This window comes from Liolophura sinensis, chromosome 3 (genome assembly GCF_032854445.1).
Source record: "Liolophura sinensis isolate JHLJ2023 chromosome 3, CUHK_Ljap_v2, whole genome shotgun sequence".
Classification (NCBI taxonomy): domain Eukaryota; kingdom Metazoa; phylum Mollusca; class Polyplacophora; order Chitonida; family Chitonidae; genus Liolophura; species Liolophura sinensis.
The window spans coordinates 22,755,016-22,775,827 of record NC_088297.1 but is presented as its reverse complement, the minus strand read 5'-3'; the positions used below and the strand labels follow the sequence as shown (position 1 = coordinate 22,775,827).

General features: G+C 40.1%; 1 protein-coding gene across 1 annotated transcript; it reads right to left on the bottom strand.

The window, feature by feature from the left end:
* Window positions 1-925: 925 nt before the first annotated feature.
* On the bottom strand, window positions 926-16,283 carry LOC135463469 (sodium-dependent glucose transporter 1A-like). The gene is made up of 3 exons (XM_064740727.1): window positions 16,104-16,283; window positions 2,742-3,027; window positions 926-2,007 (listed from the first exon to the last, which is right to left on the bottom strand). Exons 1-3 carry the CDS (start codon window positions 16,281-16,283, stop codon window positions 926-928), a joined length of 1,548 nt encoding a protein of 515 aa, XP_064596797.1.
* Between the last annotated feature and the right edge of the window lie 4,529 nt (window positions 16,284-20,812).

Here is a 20,812-nt window from a genome sequence, read left to right as displayed (position 1 = left end):
ACTTACAGAGTAGGCCATACCAGATACAACACCCCTCTTAAAGAGGAGGTGATACCAGATATAACGTGGGCCTCAGTTGGTTATCGCGCCAGCGCAGCGTTATAACTCAGCATCCTCTTACCAATGCGGTCGCTGTGAGTTCAAGTTCAGCTTATGTTGGCTTCCTCTCCGGCTGTATGTGGGAAGATCTTCCAGCAACCTGCGGACGGTCGTTTGTTTACTCCGGGCTCTGCCCAGTTTCCTCCCACCATAATGCAGTGAAATATCCTTGAGTACGGCGTAAAACACCAATCAAATAAATAAATAAAGCAGATATAACGCCCTAATGAAAGAGTAGGCGATACCAGATATAACATCTCACTTACAGAGTAGACGATACCAGATGTAATGGGTTTCTGACAATGACCCGATGAACTCTGGAGCCCACTCCCTTACACTGATTGTTAATCGAGGAAGGGCCAAAGCTGCCGACTTTATTATGGATAGTACCTGGGTGATCCACTTGCGGTCAAACCACACTGACATCGAAATGCAGTGATTGTGCATATGAATAAAACATTTATTGCTCACCAAAATTTACAAAACAAAAAAACATATGGCATATTACGTGATCCGTGCCCAATGTCACATATACATGTAGCTACATGTACAGGTAGGGACTCCCTGGCTGTCAGGGTTAGCGTGCCAGCGCTGCGAAATGACCCGGAAGCCTCTCACCAAGGCTGTCGCTGTGAGTTCAAGTCTAACTCAGTGCTGGCTTCCTCCCCGGCTATCCTTCCAGCAACCTGCGGATGGCCTTGGGTTTCCTCCGGTCTCGGCCCGGTTTCTTCCAACCATAATGCTGGCCGACGTCGTATAACTGAAATATTCTTGAGTACGGCGTAAAACACCAATCAAATAAATAAATAAAGATAGCTATAGATGATCAGTGTTCATTTGTTAGTGAGATGGCGTCGTACTGGGACTGAGCAATCTTTCCTCCACCGTCTTTGTCTTTCAACTTGGCACAGACTATGATGCAGAGAATTACAAACACGGCGAATTCAAAGATCGACATGCCCAAAACCATGTACATCAGGGACATAGATCCGAATATATTAAAAGCGTATCCTGCCAAAAACGGAATAAAGAGCTCACCAATTGCCACACCAACCAGAGACAAGCATATCGCGTTTCCTTCCAGTGAAACGTAAGAACCGATCCAAGTCATGACTCCCGGAAGAAACCCCGAGTTGAAGAGCGACATAAGCGCGGTGCCGACCCACAACGCCGGCTCCGATTCGCCAGCGAGAAATACTAAGATGAAAATGGACACGAAGAGTCCGACAAAGTTACACAGATTTATGACGAATTGGTTCAGGTACGTGGAGAAGAGCGTGTTGAGAAGTCTCCCCAAGAGAAAACAACCCCAGTAGACTGAAGTCATTAACGCCATGGTGGAGGCCGACAGATGCAGTTGACTTTTCATACCAAACGCCGCCAATAGGTGGCTGAATGTTATCAGCACTCCACCGTATGGCACATAAAACACCATAAGCAAGCACAGAACTAACCAGTACAAGAAGTTAGTCCGCTTTTTAAGCAACCCTTCCTCCGATTCAAATTCCGGTAAGGCATCGTAACTAGCGTTCGATGTCGTCTCTTCCGGTTTATTGTCAGAAACGGCGTAATGGCCGAAAGCCACACCTGGTGGCAGCATCACTACTGCGATGATTAGAAAAGGGATGTAAATGTTGTCCACGTTTGTGGGCTGTGCCATGCACTGGGCTGGAAAGAGGTTTGCTGTCAGGGAAGCGTTGCCCAAGAGTGAATCGCTTGGAGTTTCACACTGAAGGGTAGAGGCTCCTCCTGATATACCGTGGTTTGTCTCGGAGAAAGCTTCTTTGCTTAGAACGGGATAGGCAAAGAACGGGGCGATAAAAGCGGCAAGTCCAACACCTACTGAGATAAACTGGAACGGAACGTCATTGTCACGGGGCCACAGCAAACCACACAGATACATAGCACCTACAACACAAATTTGAAATAAAGCAAAATTTAAACAGTCGCATTAAAGAAATCAGTGGTGAGTGTGATGAAACCCAGTGAGGGGAATAAAAAAGACTTGAATCTGTGGCGATTTATATGATAATGATTGACTTCAATGACTGTCTGATCACCGTTTAACGCCATGCGTAATATTACTTGACTTAAACGATTGCAGTCAGTTTTATTAGCGGTGGAAAGAGAGCGTCCGTGGCAAGCCACCGACCAAATTTCTGATAAACTTTCCACTTGTGACGTACATATATGCACACCACATTGGTGTAATATAGACGTTGTTGGGCGAACGTGATGCTGTGCAAAAGCCCTTACGAGTCCACAAAGCCACAAATCCATGGCCAGGATTGAACTCGGATCTCGTGCACCTCGTGGTTAGGAGTTGAATACCTTACTCACTGAGTCACGTCTCAAATAAAGTAAACAATTCAAAGCTAAGAAAACAAGGCTGAATGAAAAAAGATATGGTTCCCTGAATTTTCGGGTACCGTATACACAAAAACATAAGTACGTGAGAAGGTCTGACAGCAACCTGGGGATGATCGTGGGTTTCCCCCCGGCTCTGACCAGTTTCCTCCCACCACAATAATGGCAGCCGTCGTATAATTGAAGTAGTCTTTAATACGGCGTACACAAATCAAAAACAAATTTCACAAATTTCCACCTCACAAATCTCGTAGAGATCAGAACTGACATCTCACCGTAATCGACAATTCCTTTCAATAAGAACTGCGTGAAAACGAAACCACCTAGCGCCGGGAAGGATCTCATCCAGGGGAGAGCAGCGTTGACAAAACTGGCAAAAAAAATGGAGGCCGAGAGAATCACGGGAGCGATGACAACACGTGTCAGCATGGCGGCTCCTAGGATACCCAAAATAAAGCCTAGACCCTGGAGGACGAAGATCCAGTTAATGTATGATATTGGGGAGTTGGTGACTGACAGGAGACTGACGACCGTTGGACCAAGAATGGCGTTGGTAAAACCCTGAAATGAAACAGAATTTTAACTTTTGAGTCATTGATTAAAGGAAACTGGGAAAATATGAAAATTTTCGAGCAAAATGTTGTGTGAATGCTTGTTTGTGTATTTGAATAGAACGTTCTTTTCAACACACCTTAATTTCATTCTGGCAGACATAGTTACACTCAAAAACTTTATCTGTTAATTCTATTCATATTCTATTAACACTCCATTTTTCCTTTTTTTTCCTTCCACCAGAATGCTGGTCGCTGTCCTATAAGTGAAATATCATTGAGTACGTCGTAAAAAACCAATCAAATAAATAAATAAAGAAAGATTATATTATTCTAACATGATATTATGTTGAATATGACAGAACATTATCATGTTATAATGAAAGAATACACTGTAACATTACTCAGACAACAGACTTTCTGTTAAAATTAGCAGATTAATTTTTTGAGTGTATAATGCTGCCTCACTGGGGCGCCATTCCAAAGACAACCTTATTAACAAATTAGGAGACTATGAGCCTGTATAAAATTCGAACAACCTAAATTGGCTGAGCCCAACTATTTCAACGTGACAACTTGAAACCAATTACATGTACAAGATTCCGAATCAAGACCTACATATAAGAAACGACTTTCACGCATTCAAGTCCCCATTCTACGTGGAAGGGCAGTGTTAACGTCCCAAGAGCATGCCATTTCTAATTTTGTGACACACCACAGACTAGATGTAATCTGGCATGTCAAACACCAATATTAGTGGTCAAGCCTGAGCTCACCACTCATTACTAAAGTCAGTATTAAGCTAAGTTTAAGGTACGATTGTTATCTCAGAGCAAAGTCAACAATTTAGCGGTGACCTTCATGTATATAATTCAGAAATGGGCCTACATCTTGAAACAAATTAATAACCCTGTGCTAGTGTTGTTTATCCGTTTCACCAATTGCGTCTGTTTGCAACAAATGAGCCAGCTAACATGGGCAGTGTTTTTTTATGTAAAAAGTCGAAGTTTTCCTTCCACCACAATGCTGGCCGCCATCGTATAAGTGAAATACTCTTGAGTACGGTATAAAACACTAATCAAACAAATAAATAAAAATATAATCAACAATAAATCCTGAGCAAGTTGTATGCTTTATATTAGGGTCCCTTGCGTGGTAGAAAAATTACGTCTGTTCATAGCAACGTGCCGTGTTATGTGAATGTGCTGTGTGGAGTAAAAAATGTTTAGACTAAAACAAAATTGCAAAACGGGTGCATGGTTATTTCACAAGTCATCCAAATTAAACATGCCAATTTAACTGAATGCGCTGTGTTGCGTTTAAAAGTTAAATTAGAAAGAAATTGAAAGATATACTTGGACATGTAAACACCTCTTGCATATGTGCAAGGGCTCTTGACACGTCCAAAGCAATTACGTCCGTTCGTCACAACTGATTTAGTGAGTTATAAAAGCGCATCGAAAGACAATATGGCAGAGGCTGTTGACGGTCTGCATCGCAGAAGACTTCAGAGAATGTAGGGCCATTGACATCAAGCTCAGTTAGCCAGGGATCAAGTCGCCGGGAAATGAAAATCGATTATACGACTCTCCCGTAACCTGGGGCGAAGTGTTCGGCAAAGACTGCGAAGGCGGCCGCCAGATCGGCCGAAATTGCTTTCTGGCCTGCCGAGTTTAATAAAAACTTTCCTCTGTACGTAGCTGAGAGCGGCTGATTTACTGCCTGAGCGCCCACGTACCTGTGCTGTACGGCTGAGTCCGTCGGCGGGGAGTGGTTTTATAAATCGACGATTCCATATCATGTAATATATAGCCCATGTATTTATGTCTGAATCCGCATAGGCTATATCGATCACCTGGTCGATTATAATGAATCGATATTTTGAATGCTGAAGATAAAACAGACAAGCTCGGATTTCAGGTATACGTTTGTCAAGTCCTTATGACTAGGTGGAGGCGAAACACTCTTTACAAATGAAATATATGTAGTTAATTTTTCATGATTAGATGTTTCCTTACTTCACTATAACCTATGTGGGGAAGCAAACATTCGTAGAGGCCTACCAGAATGGACGTTCCGGGTCAATCATCGCAAGACCAATTCCCAAAATAACATTCAACACCAAAGAAATGAGGAGGTGTGTAAAATACGAAACTAGAAAGAAACCATGCACAGGAGAAGTCTTCACTTTCCAAGGATGCTGGAAAGACACAAGGAGTGTTCTAGGCGAATGAATTATATTCAGATCGTGTATACCATGTTAGTGTATCAGTTGTCGATAATAAAAATTAGTAGCTCGGTTGCGCTTTGATCGCAATTGTACACATATCCAACGTGGCGATCTAATTAGACACGATGAATATATCGTATAAATAATATCGCCCTGGGTTGTATAGCAGAATTAGACTCAATTAGACACACGAGGTGCAGTTTGAGTCTAGATAGTGGACAATTTGCCGATTTTCTTGGCCTTATTGCCCGTAGGGCCATGCTGACAATAATCAGCTGTCAGCAACTTTCAACAGGCCGTTTTCGCCATCTTATCCCATTAAAACACAACTTGTTTTCCAGCACTATAGCGAAAACTTCGTCATTAACACTTGGACCATGATTTCCTCTACCAGTGAAACTTTTTATCAGTGAAAAATCTTTCTGTAAGGCATTCGATACCAATAAAAGACATAAATAACTCTGACACAGGCTCTAATGCATTTCCGCCTAGTAATGGATTACTGGTCTTCACACTATAGCTCGAACAATTTTCTCACATGTTTTCTTTCTCTTCGAACAAATTAATCAGTATTTAAATAAACTTAATACCCGCTGTAACTTGCTCCGTGGTATGCATGCTGGTAAATATGGAAAACACAATTGCCTGACACATTTGCACTAAACGATATGGAAACAAAGAAGTCTGCTAAAATAAAACTTGAAAAATAAGGAAATCGGTAGTGGATGCGAGCGTGTGATGCTGTCATGGTAAACTGGATTTCCGAAGTTCAAAGGTGAACTCGCCGGAAATTATCCGGCGTGTTCGGGAGGCGGAATGACCATCGTTTCGGCGACTTCCAAAGGCACCTATTGTCAACACACACAAACGGATGATAAACTGAACACGTTAAAGATTGCACTATTAAGAATCGTGATTTCCTCAGACCGCCTTGACAGATATCCTTCCGCAATTAAAGCTAGTTCTACCAGGCGGAAGTGAAGAGGAAATTGATTCTTACGCCAACAAGCAACTCGTTTGGAGAAGTCTAGTAATTCTAAGCCATCCAAACATTGGTTAGATCTACATGGGAATCAGCGGAATTGTCCCAATGCAAAGTAAAGGCACTTAAAATTACAGACCACGCACTACAACTACAATGCCAATATGTTCAGCTATCATGAAACCCTTCTCAAGAGTCATCAAACTGTGACACGGTAGGCCATAGTTAAATACACCTTTGGCTATATTTATGGATGAACGAAACCGAGCCAACGATCAAAGCATGACGTCTAGTACATGTAGAACAAAGTACACAATTATACATTAAAACTGCAGACTATAGATAACGGCATATTTCAGCAGCTGTACCCCCTTGTTATTACATGATATAAACTTTATAAATCGTTGCCATTGCCACTAAAATTTGGAAACGGTATGTGAATTAATGTCAATGAACGTGACTTCAAACCCATTCAGAAAATGTGCAAGTTTCAGTCTCGGTGTTTAACAGGAAATTTTCTAGGCCCTGGGGGGGGGGAGGGGGATGTGGGGACGATAAGAGCCGTCAACACTTCTGTTTCGTTCGTTGTAGACAACTTGTCTTCCATCGAAGGACATCCAAGTTAAACATCAATCAAATAAATATTGTTAGTAGACAAGCGTACATCCCATAATCACTAGAAAATGTCTTTATGAGAGAATGTGCGCATGGGGGCACTGTTAATGCTTCATTTTGCTTTTTCATTCAAGCGCGAAAATCAAGAAGGGTTATATTACACTACGTGCTCAGTTTATTAACCTGTTTCATCTACCTTTAGTCATTAGATGTGTGTACATATACTGTGTCTTCTTGTGGCAGGGCGTGTCCATGCCGCTAAGTGCTGCCGCCACTGAAGAATCATGCCCATTATGTTTGCTAGCTCTAGCCTCTACCCAGAAACATATTTTGATTATAAAAAAGAGAAAAGTCGTTTCCGGGAAAAACAAAAACCGCGAGAACACATAATATATTTTTGATCCAGTGCAGCCCTCTTGCAGTTTCTCTGTGTATGATGAGTAGTCATCGTGAACTTATATATTTACGATGTTTTATAGTATAGCAGTATATGGTTATATATCTAATAAGTATTAGCTGGTTTGTGTTGGGAATAAAATTGTGATATTATTATGTCTTAACTATGCGTGGTATTTTTATGGTGTTATATTCGCCTCTTAAATGTTTCTACGTGTTTTATTTCACGAAACAGAAGCGGCTTACGTTTATTTTCACTAGTTTGCCGGTTTGGTAAGCCAGTACATGTACATGTCCATTTATTGATAATAAGCTGAGCTGAGCCGAACCGAGTCTGACAACTCAGGTGAGCAAATGCGCTTTAAGGTCGTCAGACGGCGGATGAATTTAAGGTTGGCTCACCCAAGTTGAGTGGGCTCGTGTATAACTTACATCTAACTTAATTATTGTTACTCAACGTTTTATGGCTTGATGTGCTCTGTTCTGCTCAAGTGTCAACTTAAAAACTCGAAACAAAAATATGAACCGATCATACCTTTGAGACTCATGCTAACACAGCAAACCTAAAATTAATTTCAGTACACAGTAAAGCACTTATTAACTTGTAGCGGATTCAATTCCATAAATTTACAGATCTGAGGTCGGACTCTGGCAAGCTGACTTGACCCGACTCGATCTAACCTCAAACCACAGGCAAAGGTAGAGTCTGACCTCAGCTTCCGAATTCATGGTATGGACTCAGTCACTGTGTATACGCTATATACAAGGACCTGTTGGCATATTAGTATCCAAATAAGGCTGATTAACAATATTATAATTGAAAATCCCTTTTGTCACAAAGGCGGTGTAGGGACATACATTGGTGATCCTTGTGTAGATATAAGTACAAAGACCACATGGCTTTGGGCTGATGTGTTAAAATCAGGAGGCCGTTTTACACGTTCTGCACTGGAAATTCATGCAGGTGCTAATTATGCTTAATACAGAAAAAAATACATTTCTCTCCCACTTTTCTCTCCCACGTTTTGCAATTGCAACTGTTTATATTAGCACCTTATAGAACACATGGTAAATGCACGGCCCTAGCCTCAGGAGACGTTTATTCCATGGTATTGGAAGCACGATGTTCTGTTACACGTAGTTTATTTTACAATATTTTCGTCACAATATAGTGATATAGTGGCAATGTTTTGTTTTTTGTTTTTTTTTTACTAAACAGCAATGTCATTTTTTCCTTAATAGATCCAAACATTCATTGTAACTGATATCACAAAAACCCTTTTCAGCCAAACAACTCGGTGTCACAGCATTTTCTTACGCAATTACTAACATATTGCCTTATGCTGCTTGTGATAAACACAAGTGATTTTTTATTTACTTGTTTATTTATTTATTTAACAGGTGATTTACGCCTTACTCAGTAATATTTCACTTATACGATGGCGGCGAGTATTATGAGGAGATTAAACAACTGACTTTTGAGTACCTGAAAATGAACCTTGTTCTGTGGCACAGAACGTGATGGGTGTGTAAACTGATCACCTACACTCAAAAAATTCATCTGTTAATTTTAACAAAAAGTCTGTTGACTGAGTGATGCTAGAATGTATTCTGTTGTTGCAGCAGACTATTTTGTTAAATATAACACACATATTCTATTAATTCAACATAAAGATTCTATAAGTCTAACAGGATATTATGTTGAATATGACAGGATATTGTGTTATAATAACAGTATACATTCTACGTGATGAAACCTCCCGATGAAAATCCGATCTCAAACAGTAGCAACTGGATTCAAAGTTGCCAGCGTGTCGACAATGAGCCTGTCATCTGCTATAATACCGCAGGCTTCACAGAATCATTTGCTGAGTCTCGGCATTCATAGTTTACAGATTCTCACTCCATATAATTGCTGATAAAATAAATTAAATGTAATAAAAGATAAAATTCTGAACGCCTTAACTATTTCAAATTAACGTGTTTTTTCGACGCGTTTCTAAAAACAATTTCACACTTTTTTCAGAGGCATTTAGGAATTGGGATGGTATAGATTGACAGAGGCATTACTTATGGATAACAACTCCTGGATTTATTGTGTTGGTGACGTTTCGATGTAGGTTCTTACATCGTTATCAAACATTATGAACATACAGAGATACAAGACAACATATATACAGTAAGAGAGTGAGTGGTGTCAAAAACAGGCAACAATGTAACATTAATGCAGTACACAGATCCTTTGGGTTCTTCCCTATGGGTAGGCTGTTTCTTTCCATTGGCTTTGAGTAGGGTTTTAAGGTTAGAGGCGGAGGTAAACGTTGTTTGTATGTTCAGTTTGTCATGCAGGAGTCTTCTTATATGGTAGCTTGGAGTGCTTATGTACGGAATGGTTATATATATATTGGGGTGGTCGGGTCTCCTTGCTCTGGTCTTGTTAGCCAGATTGAGGGTTTTGCTGATCGTTCTCTCCACTAATTGTGGGGGGTATCGGTTTTGGGTGGTGAAGGCTGTTTTGAGGAGATTTATTTCTTCTTGGAGGTTGATGCTGGATATCTGTAGGGCTCGTTTTGTTAGAGTAGATATTATTCCTCTCTTGATCCGATTAGGTTGGTTAGATTGGTAATTCACGTATTGGTCTGAGTGTGTGGGTTTGCGGTATGCTGAAGTGAGGAGTTTGTCGTTCCTCTTGCTAATGAGTACATCCAGAAACGGTATGGTTTTGTTGCATTCTTGTTCCATGGTGAACTGTATCCTGTTGTTCTGGGTGTTGAGGTGGTCAAGTAGGGACTGGGGGTTGTCAGTCTTGTTTAGTGCTACGAATGTGTCATCTACCTTACGGAACCAACACAACGGTTTGATGGGGCTTGCAGCTAAGGCTTTGTTCTCAAATTCTGTCATGTATATTTCGGAGATAAGTGGTGATAGGGGGGATCCAATCGGTAAACCGTGGAGTTGTTCATATATGTCCCCCCCCCCCCCCCCCCACGTGAAATAGGTGGAATGCATACACGAGTCCAGAAGGCTGATTATGCTGTCAGGTTTCATGGCTGTGTTGAGAGGGTGTTGTCCGCTGTTAAGCTGTTCATGATGTCTAGGGATTCTTCTATAGGGATATTGGTAAATAGGTCGATGACGTCGTAACTGATCAGTTGGGCTGTGCCTGGAATGTCTTTAATTTTGTTACAAAATTCTGCTGAGTCTTTGATGTAATTCAACACATCGATAATTCAACACATTTTCCGAATGTTTAAAAAAATCGGAACTGTTAACAACTTACCAATTTAAAATAATGTCGTTATTTATAATGGAAAGGAATTAAGCTGGTTCTTTAGTCCATCCAAATGCATACACTGACAGAAAAGTTTGGGTTAACTGATTAAAAATCTGAGTTATACAATTGAGCTAATTCAACTCAGAAACTGAGTCCGACTAATTAAGTGGGTCAACAATATAACTGGATGAGTTTCATGCCTCGGCTGATCTCGTCATACGACTCATATGACTTTTCTAAGATGAATTAGGTTAGTTGTATAACTCAGATTTTTTAGTCAGCTGATCCAAACTCAGTGTATGGCGGATAGGTGCTCGGTATTTACAATTTAAATGCGCGCACTATACAATGGCGTCAGACAACTGCTAGTATTCCACGAGCAAAGGGCTGTGCAAACGGGCCAACGAGTGTCGTCCATCGTTTATTGTCACCAAGCCCGTACGCTTTTTCTTTTCTGTTTTTATTAAATAAATATTAAAGTTAACTGGAGCGTAATAAATTACCAAACAAACAATTGGCTGCGATTAATTTTATCAATGAGTTCCTAATTGGCTGTTATTCAGTTTAGCAATGGATGTATAAAGGATCACGATTTTCATCTAGCACGTGGAGTTTCACGTTTTTCAAGAGGATAACCGCAATGCAAAAATGCTAAAGAAAGTATCTAAACCAAAACTTGAAACACATGACTAATCCCACAAAGGACACACTTCAGAAAACGTGAGTAGCTGACACGTGACAACCTCCCTATGAACTGCAATGGGATAAAAAAAAAGACAACAACAATGTAAGTCAACGTTTTCTCAATGAAAACTTGTGTTTAACGAATTCGGAGGTAATTTCTGGCGTTCTGAAGACAACTGATCCTTGTGCAGCAAAGGAGTGAGAGCTGAATATTACTCCCAAAGTACATTCAAATGTAATTCAAATTGCGATGTTGTCACGCGAGGTTTTACGTGTGACACGTGATATTCACGTCATTCAACGTTATTTTAAGAGACTGTTTTCATTGGATAGAATATCGCCCATGTACAACTTACTAGCGTGATTATCACTTTCGACATATGGCATCAACCATATTTAACACGAGGTCACGTCGTCGGCAGAACACATTTGCGTGTAAATTGTGTCTGTTATCACTCTGAACATAAACTCATAAACAGCATCCCCCTAATTAGAAGCAATTATCATTCATATGATATATTTTCTCATCCTTATGTCCTTTCCTATCCTTCTCCCTCTAATGACGTCATACTGTCATTTGTTTATGAGTTAAGTTCGCTAAAAACGCTCATCACAACATTCCAAGCCAGAAATAAAGCGCACTGAAGGCAAATTTTTGGTGAAAATCCAACTTACGCACTTTTGTGTTGGTTTTGCTAGCGCCTTTCTTGTCATGATCGTTCTTTTATGAATGGTAAATACACAAAAAACTATAATACAGGTGTAAATCGCTTGATAACTAAACATGATGAATGCCATGCTCTAGTCGTGACTGTACACATCACACAATATGAAGCCAGCATCTATACAATGCCAGAGCCAGGGATATAATCATCTATAATTTTGGTAAAAAACAATCAACACCGATTTTGGTTACGTGAGTAATGATCATCATGGCAGATTAAGCTTGTCTTATAAAGTTTTAAAAATTTTTTATTTATATTTATATTATAATTTTTTTGTTTTGTTTTTTGTTTTTTTTTTCTTTTCAAAATGAATTTGTACTGGTATTTTGGGATCTATCCTAACTAGTAAACCAGAAAGAAAAACAGTTAACATTTCTAATGTGAAAATAGTTTAACAGCCTGAGGCAAATCTAAACATGCATTCGCTAAAAGGTCACTTTCGCTCACATTAAAGTACCGCAACTTTGTCATGCATTCTACTATGATTTGTGATAAAATGTATGGTATAGCAAAAAAAAAAAATTTAGATGCAGATAAAGAATGTGGACGTGGAAAATAAGCGCCTTTGATGGATATAGGAAAAACTATACAGTTAAAAAAAATACACGGCATACTCTACTTCGATAAAGCGCATGCAAATATACAGCTTAAACTGCAAACATTTTAGCGTACAAAAAAAATAAAAACCAACACTAAAAAAACAGGATTGGTCCAGTTTTGCCAGACACAGATTTTAATAGCCGGAAACGTTGTGAACTAGAAACAAAGTAACTCTGGATATTGACGTCAGAGTTGTTAATCTATAATCCGCCTTCTACGTTTGTGCCATCATAGGGAAGTAGTGTAAGCGCCATTATTTGCATGGGAAGGTCTGCCACCAACCTGCGGATAGTCTTGGGATTCCCCCGAGCTCTGCCCGGTTTCCTGCCACCATAATGCTGGTCGCTGTCGTAAGCGTGAAACATTCTTGAGTACGGCGTAAAACACCAATAAAATAAAACCGGACTGAGCCAGGGTGAAACCCACGATCATCCGCAGGCTGCTGGAAGACCTTCCCACGTACTAACATAGTTGTCTTTTTTAAATTTAAGGTTTCTTGGAAAATTTTCTTGTCCTATTCATCCAGCTTTTCACTTTATACTCCTATTCAATGAAAGGATAGACAAATCCACATATACATCATCTGCTTTTTTTGTGCCTTGCAAGAGGGGTCGAACAAATTCGGGCTAAGCCTCCATATATCGATGAATTTATTATCCGCCCCATTGGTCTAGTCGGTGGTGGCCATTTTCAAAGTGTAACACATGCATGTGATGCCTCACGTGACCAACAGGGTACATTTACGGAGCTGGGTACAACAGGACGCAACCGCGCGTACATTTACGAAACTAGGTACAACAGGACGCAATCACGCGTAGATTTACGAAACTAGGTACAACAGGACGCAATCACACGTAGATTTACGGAACTAGGTACAACTGGATGTTTCGAGTCGTAGAACAGTTCTATACATGGCATCTGGCCTTTTAAGACAGCTGTTAATTTATCGATACCCCACACGTGTTCTATGCCAATCTCCATGTGCTTCAAAACGAAATCGATCTTAAACCACTGGATTACGTAAGTCACTCAGTTGTCAACGACCATCCAATTTACTCCAACGGGGTTCGCCTTGACGTGTTTCCATGAAAAGGCCCGCTGGTGACAAAAAAACTGATTGAGGGTTGATAGATCGATTGTCCTAATCCTTTCGGGGCCATATGGACACAATGGTGATGCGCTTAACCCGCCACTGTTTATTTTTTCTACGGTAAATGACCCCAAAAATTGCGTGAAAAAAAATTAGTGGCGAATTAGTTAAAAATTTTTACTTTTAGTGCTAAAAAGGCAAAGAACACAGTAACACGAATCAGTTGTCAGATGAAAGGCCATTAAATATTTTCCGGGGAAATAGTGATATATTTTTTAGGATATTGTTCAACTTTTTTGTCCATATTGGGAGATTTTTAGTGTTTCCTTTGTCTTTAAAGACGATATTATCCTACCTGCCAGGGAAACCTACACAGACCGAACTAAGACGAACAGACTGCTAAGAATAGGCAAAATGTGCAACTTAGATATGCGCTAAATTTTGGGTCATTTACGGTATTAAAAGATATAATAGTTGTCATTTCAGTTTTATCGGACGTTTACCTGTATGCAATAATGAAAACGTTTACAGGAAACAACAATGAAAAACCAAGCCATTAAGGAGAATTCAGATGAAAACCACTGAATATCAGAGGTGGTGGACATTTTGTACATGTAAGTGGGTTATTGCCGATGAGCCAGAGCTCTCTATTACTATAGGACACTAAGCAGACCATGCGCTCACATACCCCAAAAACAGGACACGGGTGACTTGAGCTGTCAGTATGAAATATGAAAACTAATACAATACAATTAATGCGAAATCAGCTAACGACTGTCGACACGAAAAACCAAGTATTGGAGGTACAAGAAAAAAACCCAATTATAGTATATGAAAGTCTAGTAAGGGACGTGTATTACTACGATTCCCTACTGTCGCAAGTTTGTGGCAATGTAAACTACAGTGTAAAGCATTAAAACTAAAGCAGCGGGTCATAGTCGGAAAATGGTCACACGTAACCTGTAAAGTTCCGGGTTCTCTCAATGTAGAGTTTTATTCTAACTGTCCATGGAGATTCTTAAAAAAGTAACAGCCTAAACACCCCTTAGTACCGTGCATAGAACAAAATAGAGTTATGTTTAAAAAAAAACACTAATATTAACTGCAGTTTATCACACGTCAGTTGTCTAGAAATACTCAATATTTTTGTTGTCGTCATGTGTAAAACCTATGGTATGATGTCTGTTAATCTAATCTAATTATTCATGTTTTCACACCATCTTTACACGAAGATCTAACATCTGTTGCTGTGATGTTTAGTGCCCGATCTCTGTCAGCACTTACTTTGCTACGAATGTCATATATCATTTCTATGTCGCGCTAGCAGCTAGTGCTGTAATGGTTGATCCTTTCTTCCACTAATTGCTTTGCCGCTAAACTATCATATGACACCTAGGGCTCTAACAGCTACATGTGTTTGCCGGGGTGTGATACTTTCTTCTCTCGGTGCTTTTTAGGCTATTGACATCTATTTGTATGTCTTTTATATTTTCTTTTCACACGTCTTGACATTGGGGTTACAATACCAACACTCCTGAATATAGGTTAGGGCTCAAGTTTCCATTTACTAGCTCGTGTCCTCAAGAGTATTTGTTGTGGTTGGCTCATAGTAAGATTTACAAAGCAGAAACTGTAAGAAGAAAAAAGTATTTTCGACGGCGTTGATAATGATCAATGTACATGTCCTGTTTTTTGCTTTTTTTTGTTTTTTTTTCTATTTTTTTGTTTGTTTAATTACTAGTATTCGAAATTAATGATTGGTTTATGACAGCAGATCGAAGTAATTCTCCTTGGTCCCTTTACATTGTTATAAAGTTTTTGTATGTCAAAAATTTGACAAAACAACATTAAACATGCAGTTAACATCACTTTAATTTCTATCGAATTCTGCTTCAACCAGAGGGGACGTGTCTTTTGTTACTATATAAGCATTAACATAAATAGTTAAGACAAAATCCTAACTGAGGTAAACTAACATAAGGCCTTACTCAAAGTTATTTATGTGTGGCCATTTACCAGCTATCGCTTGTCGTCGCTCTACTTTCACTAGACCGGCTCAATGATGTGTATATTTATTAGAATTGAGACAAAATATTTTCAAGAATCACTTTTTGAGCATAACTTTTGTGGGAATTAGATATTTATCTTTGCACCTGTTAAAGGTATTCTTAAAAATTACACGTCACCTTTAATATTTGTAGAAACGATTCCCGTGATAATTTATTTACTGGAAATGTCGAGTGAACTGCTGTTTAACACTGTTTACGACTCAAGGAAGTGATGATAGGGAGGAATTTGTGCCAGCGATCGCTTCAGAGACATACAGCCTTCTATTATCGATTTAGCAAGTTGGCTGTGCCAGACCGTGTGGGAATTGTACATGTATACAGAGAGATGAAGATGACGCTCTGCATCACGTTTGTTACTACCCTGTACCACGCCCGCTAAAGTCATACGCTAATCCACAATAGTACGAGGTACAATACTCACCACAAGCATTATGGCCCAGAATATCCAGAACGTTTCGATCATTTTCCTCTTCCTATCCATCTGTCCAGATTTCAACGGAGTGCTGTCGGCGGGATCCATGCTGATTTCCACTGTGCCGTGTGGTCGTCTGCCTTCTGTTCCAGTCGGGGTGACTGTTCTGTTCCACACCAGCCAACCCATGCTGACCAATCACAGTAGCGCTCTCAGGGCTCACCCTCGGGTGGGCATGGTACTCCGCATTACCTGAAGCTTTCTCTCCCTTTAGCACCGTCAGACGACGAATTGTCCGCCAGCAATCTGGAGCATGTCGCTGACGCCCACACCGTCCTTTGTGTATACAAATTGATATACTTGCTTCATTGCCTGCACAAAAACTTGAAAGAAGAGATGCGATTTTTTCCCTTTCCATTATGTAATTCTGTATACTTTCATACATGTTAGCTTTTCTATATTTAGTCATATAATTCAATCTTCAACAACATCAACAGGATGACAACACACTAGCGTTGAATGCATCCATGCATATATATATATATATATATATAGGCTATCAACTGTTAAAAACGGTTATACGCCTTTAATCCTCTATCCGCATATCAGCTCGCATGCTACTGAGCTCTGTACACATGATTTTATCCGGCATGCCACACTTTGTTGAAGTTCTGGCCTACAACTTATCACAGCTAATACTGGAGAACATATCCTGCTGTCTGGTTTAAGTCATGCAAGAATAAACCTATGTATGATACAAACAATTCACCATGTATTTATCAACCCCAATGGCCGTCGGACCATTTCACACTTACGCTCGACAGGATAGAAGTTCAAGGAACCTATTTATAAACTCTTCTGGGATAAAAACACCCTAAAGATCGGACACATCATACAGATGTCCATTTTTAATGGCGGCCGGTATCTGAAAGACATGGTTATGTTCAATTGCACACTAAACTCTAATCTGTTAAACTGACCGGACATTATGTTTTGCCAGCAATGCCAGAACAGATTATGTCAATGCTGCACAATTTGTTACATATGACAGACTTATTCTGCTATTCCAACAGCATGGTTTTGTGAGTGCAGAGAGGTAGTATAGTAACATAATACTAATATTGTTGCAGTTAACACAATGTATGCTTATGTTGACCATGTGACATAATGCTGATATTGTTGCAGTTAACACAATGTATGCTTATGTTGACCATGTGACATAATACTAATATGGTTGCAGTAACACAATGTATGCTAGGACTTTATAGTGAAGCAGTTTTTACCATTACTCTTTATGGATGAGCAGCACTGATTAATCACCAAGCGAATACAGAGCATGTAACCTGCTTATTCTAAATACCGAATCAGCAGTACATATAGTGTATTTGCACAGACGAGGAATAAGTAATTATCTTGCGGAAAATGAGATTTCCTATTCGATAGTTTCTTGATCGTTGTGTATATGTATGTCATAGCCATATCGTGTGGAATCTCTTCCAGTTAAAGCATTCACACTGTGTCGGCTGCGGCCTGAAGTTGGTCAGGTGTCTATCGAAGGTCGGTGTATTTTTTTCTTGGCTTACCCGCAAACCCGAACGCAGTCGCAAATTATAAGTGTCAGGCGTAAAATGAACTTAGTTTTAAGAGAAAATGAATGAAACAATCAATTTAGCCCACTAAAAATCAATGTTTCGATTATAAACAGATTTCTGTTATATACAGATTGGAAATGCATTGTGCTGTTTATTCCTAAAAACTATGTTTAGTAGAGATGTCTTTAGTGTGATAAACATGCGAAACGTTTACATAGTAATGTGCTAGGCATTTTCCATAAATACAAACAGGCTAGTAAACATGATTGAGTTTACTAGTTGTTTGCTGTAGTAAACATATGACAGGTTTACATAGTAAACATGTCAAGTCAGCCCGCCCCTCTTACTTCAGATGCGGTCATATTGTCACACTTAGGGGAAACAGGGGTGGAAATCAATCGTGGAAAAAATTTATGATGTTTAAAATCATAGTAAGATCTGCTCAGAACTCACATTGTATCCCATAGGCAGGGCAGGGCCCGGTTTCAGGAAACTTCAAATACTACACTAAGTATAGTACTAAATTATCACGAGAGGTTTCGCGAAAATGGAGCCTGATTTATCCGCAGTATGTTATCAGCCATTACAGAATGTGTTTCTCCTGTCGCCCATGCAGGAAACAGTTATCTATATCACAGTAGCTACTCCCTCTTGGGCGTGGCCCTAGATCTCGTGTGCAAAAGAAAACCTCAGCTCCGTGCACATTCCTGCCGCTGATGTCGTAGGGATGTCCTCAAATCTGCCGTCCTCGACCCATTTTAGTTGGAGACACAAATTGTAAAGCATCACTCAATGGACTTTCCTGATATAAACCTTTATAGGTCACTGGCGGTCACGGCCAGTATACAATGATCATCACGGCATTGACACTCATGCACGCTTCATTTCTTTACCTGTTCATACGACCTTGAAGGACTAAGTCTTCCGCTTTGAAGACCCGAGGAAGTTAACGACATAAATCGTAATTAGAAAGGCTCTATTCAAATATGTAACTCAATTTTCGTATGAATATATAAATTACAAAAGTGAGAGATACTCTGCGAAATCAAGTAATAACTATAAATATTAAACGCCATTAATTAGACTGACAGTTAATCAATATCACATTTGATCAAGGGGGGTGCCTCCGTGGCTCAGTTGGTTAGCGCGCTAGCACAGCGTAATGACCCAGGAGTCTCTCATCAATGCGGTCGCTGTGAGTTCAAGTCCAGCTCATGCTGGCTTCCTCTCCTGCCGTAAGTGGGAAGGTCTTGCTGCAACCTGCGGATGGTCGTGGGTTTCCTCCGGGCTCTGCCCAGTTTCTACCCACCATAATGCTAATAATATTTCATAACGCTAATGAAATATTCTTAAGTACGGCGTAAAACACCAATCAAATAAATGAAATAAATAAATTTGATCAAGGAATTCAGTCAGTGCTCTGGACGTTAGTCGGCCATGTGATGAGTTGACAATGACCCCTGGTGAATCTTGGTGACACCTGCAGTTCAAGGCGATATTTATCATGAAAAATCGAAGTGGTCAATAACTTGTGAAACCGCCTTTATTCGCGTCCATTGTCATCTAGGATCATTTCATTCCATTTCTTCTTCAGCGGAGCGCCAAGTCTCGTGGAGAGTAATCGGTTGCTATTGGTGTTGACGTACACGTCAACTTACTTTCTCCAAGACAGGTCATTCAAATCTATCGACCCGAAGTTCCGTCGAAAGACAACTGGCTTTCTGGTGCGAGTGAAAAGTGATTTAATCCGTGTTAGCCAATGAACGAGAAAAATACCACGGCAAACGACAACAACACGCCATGTCTTGCGTACGATATTACGGTCGTTTCTATTGGCCATTCTGGATTATGTTAATTAGATATCTGCGTCAGATTAATGGACGCTGTCAGCAGACGTACACTGTTTCAATTTCAAGTAAACATTCATCGGTTTCACATATTGTGAAATTGTTTAAACTGTTCACAATTATAAGATGAGCTATGGTGTTTTTACTTGAAATTGTAATATTTCACCCTGCGACAGAAACATTAGTAGGGGCCTTCGTGGCCGAGGTGATTAGCACGCCAGGGACGTGTAATAACCCATGAGCCTCCGACCAATGCCCTAGGCACAGTGACTCCCGGTCCGATAATTGCTGACACATCAGACGTTAGTTACATGATAAAAGTGTCAGTCAATCCAGATTACCGTGACATGATCCTTCGCCATGGGTACGTGAACAAGGTGACTTAACGAGGTCACTGAAAGACGATTTCAGTTATAAAATGAAAACCTAAAAGAAAAAACTGTCGGCTTCAAATAGTTGTTTAAATATTTCAGTACGGATGTGCATTTTGTATGTTTCTCGTTGGTTTCTTGTTTTGCCCTCTCTTTATTGCTGCGACAAAATCGCCTCGCGCTCTATGTGCTAGAAAGACAGACAGTGATGCAGACTGACTGATTAATAGACTGAATGATTGACTAATTTCTCTACTGATTCATTTATGCTTATTTTACAATATACGGCGTTGTTAATACTCGCATGGGTAAACATTAAGCTAATTCCTTTCGTTTAATTTGATTTATTTATTTGATTGGTGTTTTACGCCGTACTCATGAATATTTCACTTATACGACGGCAGCCAGCATTATGGTGGGTGGAAACTGGGCAGAGCCCGGGGGAAACCCACGACCATCCGGCCGGAGAGGAAGCCAGCATGATCTGGGCTTGAACTCACAGCGACAGCGTTGATAAGAGACTGCTGGGTCATCAAGCTGCGCTAGCGCGTTAACCAACTGAGCCACGGAGGCCCAACTGGGCATGTTTATATAGTAAACACTTTTACATGTTTATCAGCTAAGGGTCCCCAGGCCTGGTCCCTTAGCATTTTTTGCATGTTACTGTTAATTTCATGATAACAAACAGGATTTGATAATCCACACTTCACTGGTTACTTGTGACCACCATCAAACTTGTCGATAAAAATAAAAAAAAAAATCCCTATATGTTCCAGTCTACTGTGGTATGTACTTACCTGCCAAGAACGCCCGGACAAGACTCAACGAACGGACAACTTGTGTATCACAACGACGTGTTATAGATTGGAGGCGTGGAGAGGGATGGGGAGGTCTTAAGAGGCTATATA

What these genes read in the sequence shown, in the direction of transcription:
- LOC135463469 (XM_064740727.1), bottom strand. Translation starts at nt 16,283, where the DNA reads ATGGGTTGGCTGGTGTGGAACAGAACAGTCACCCCGACTGGAACAGAA. An exon ending in TCTGGGCCATAATGCTTGTG is followed by an intron (nt 3,028 to 16,103) that starts GTGAGTATTGTA and finishes GTTTCATTTCAG; the next exon opens with GGTTTTACCAACGCCATTCT. An exon ending in GAAAGGAATTGTCGATTACG is followed by an intron (nt 2,008 to 2,741) that starts GTGAGATGTCAG and finishes TTTGTGTTGTAG; the next exon opens with GTGCTATGTATCTGTGTGGT.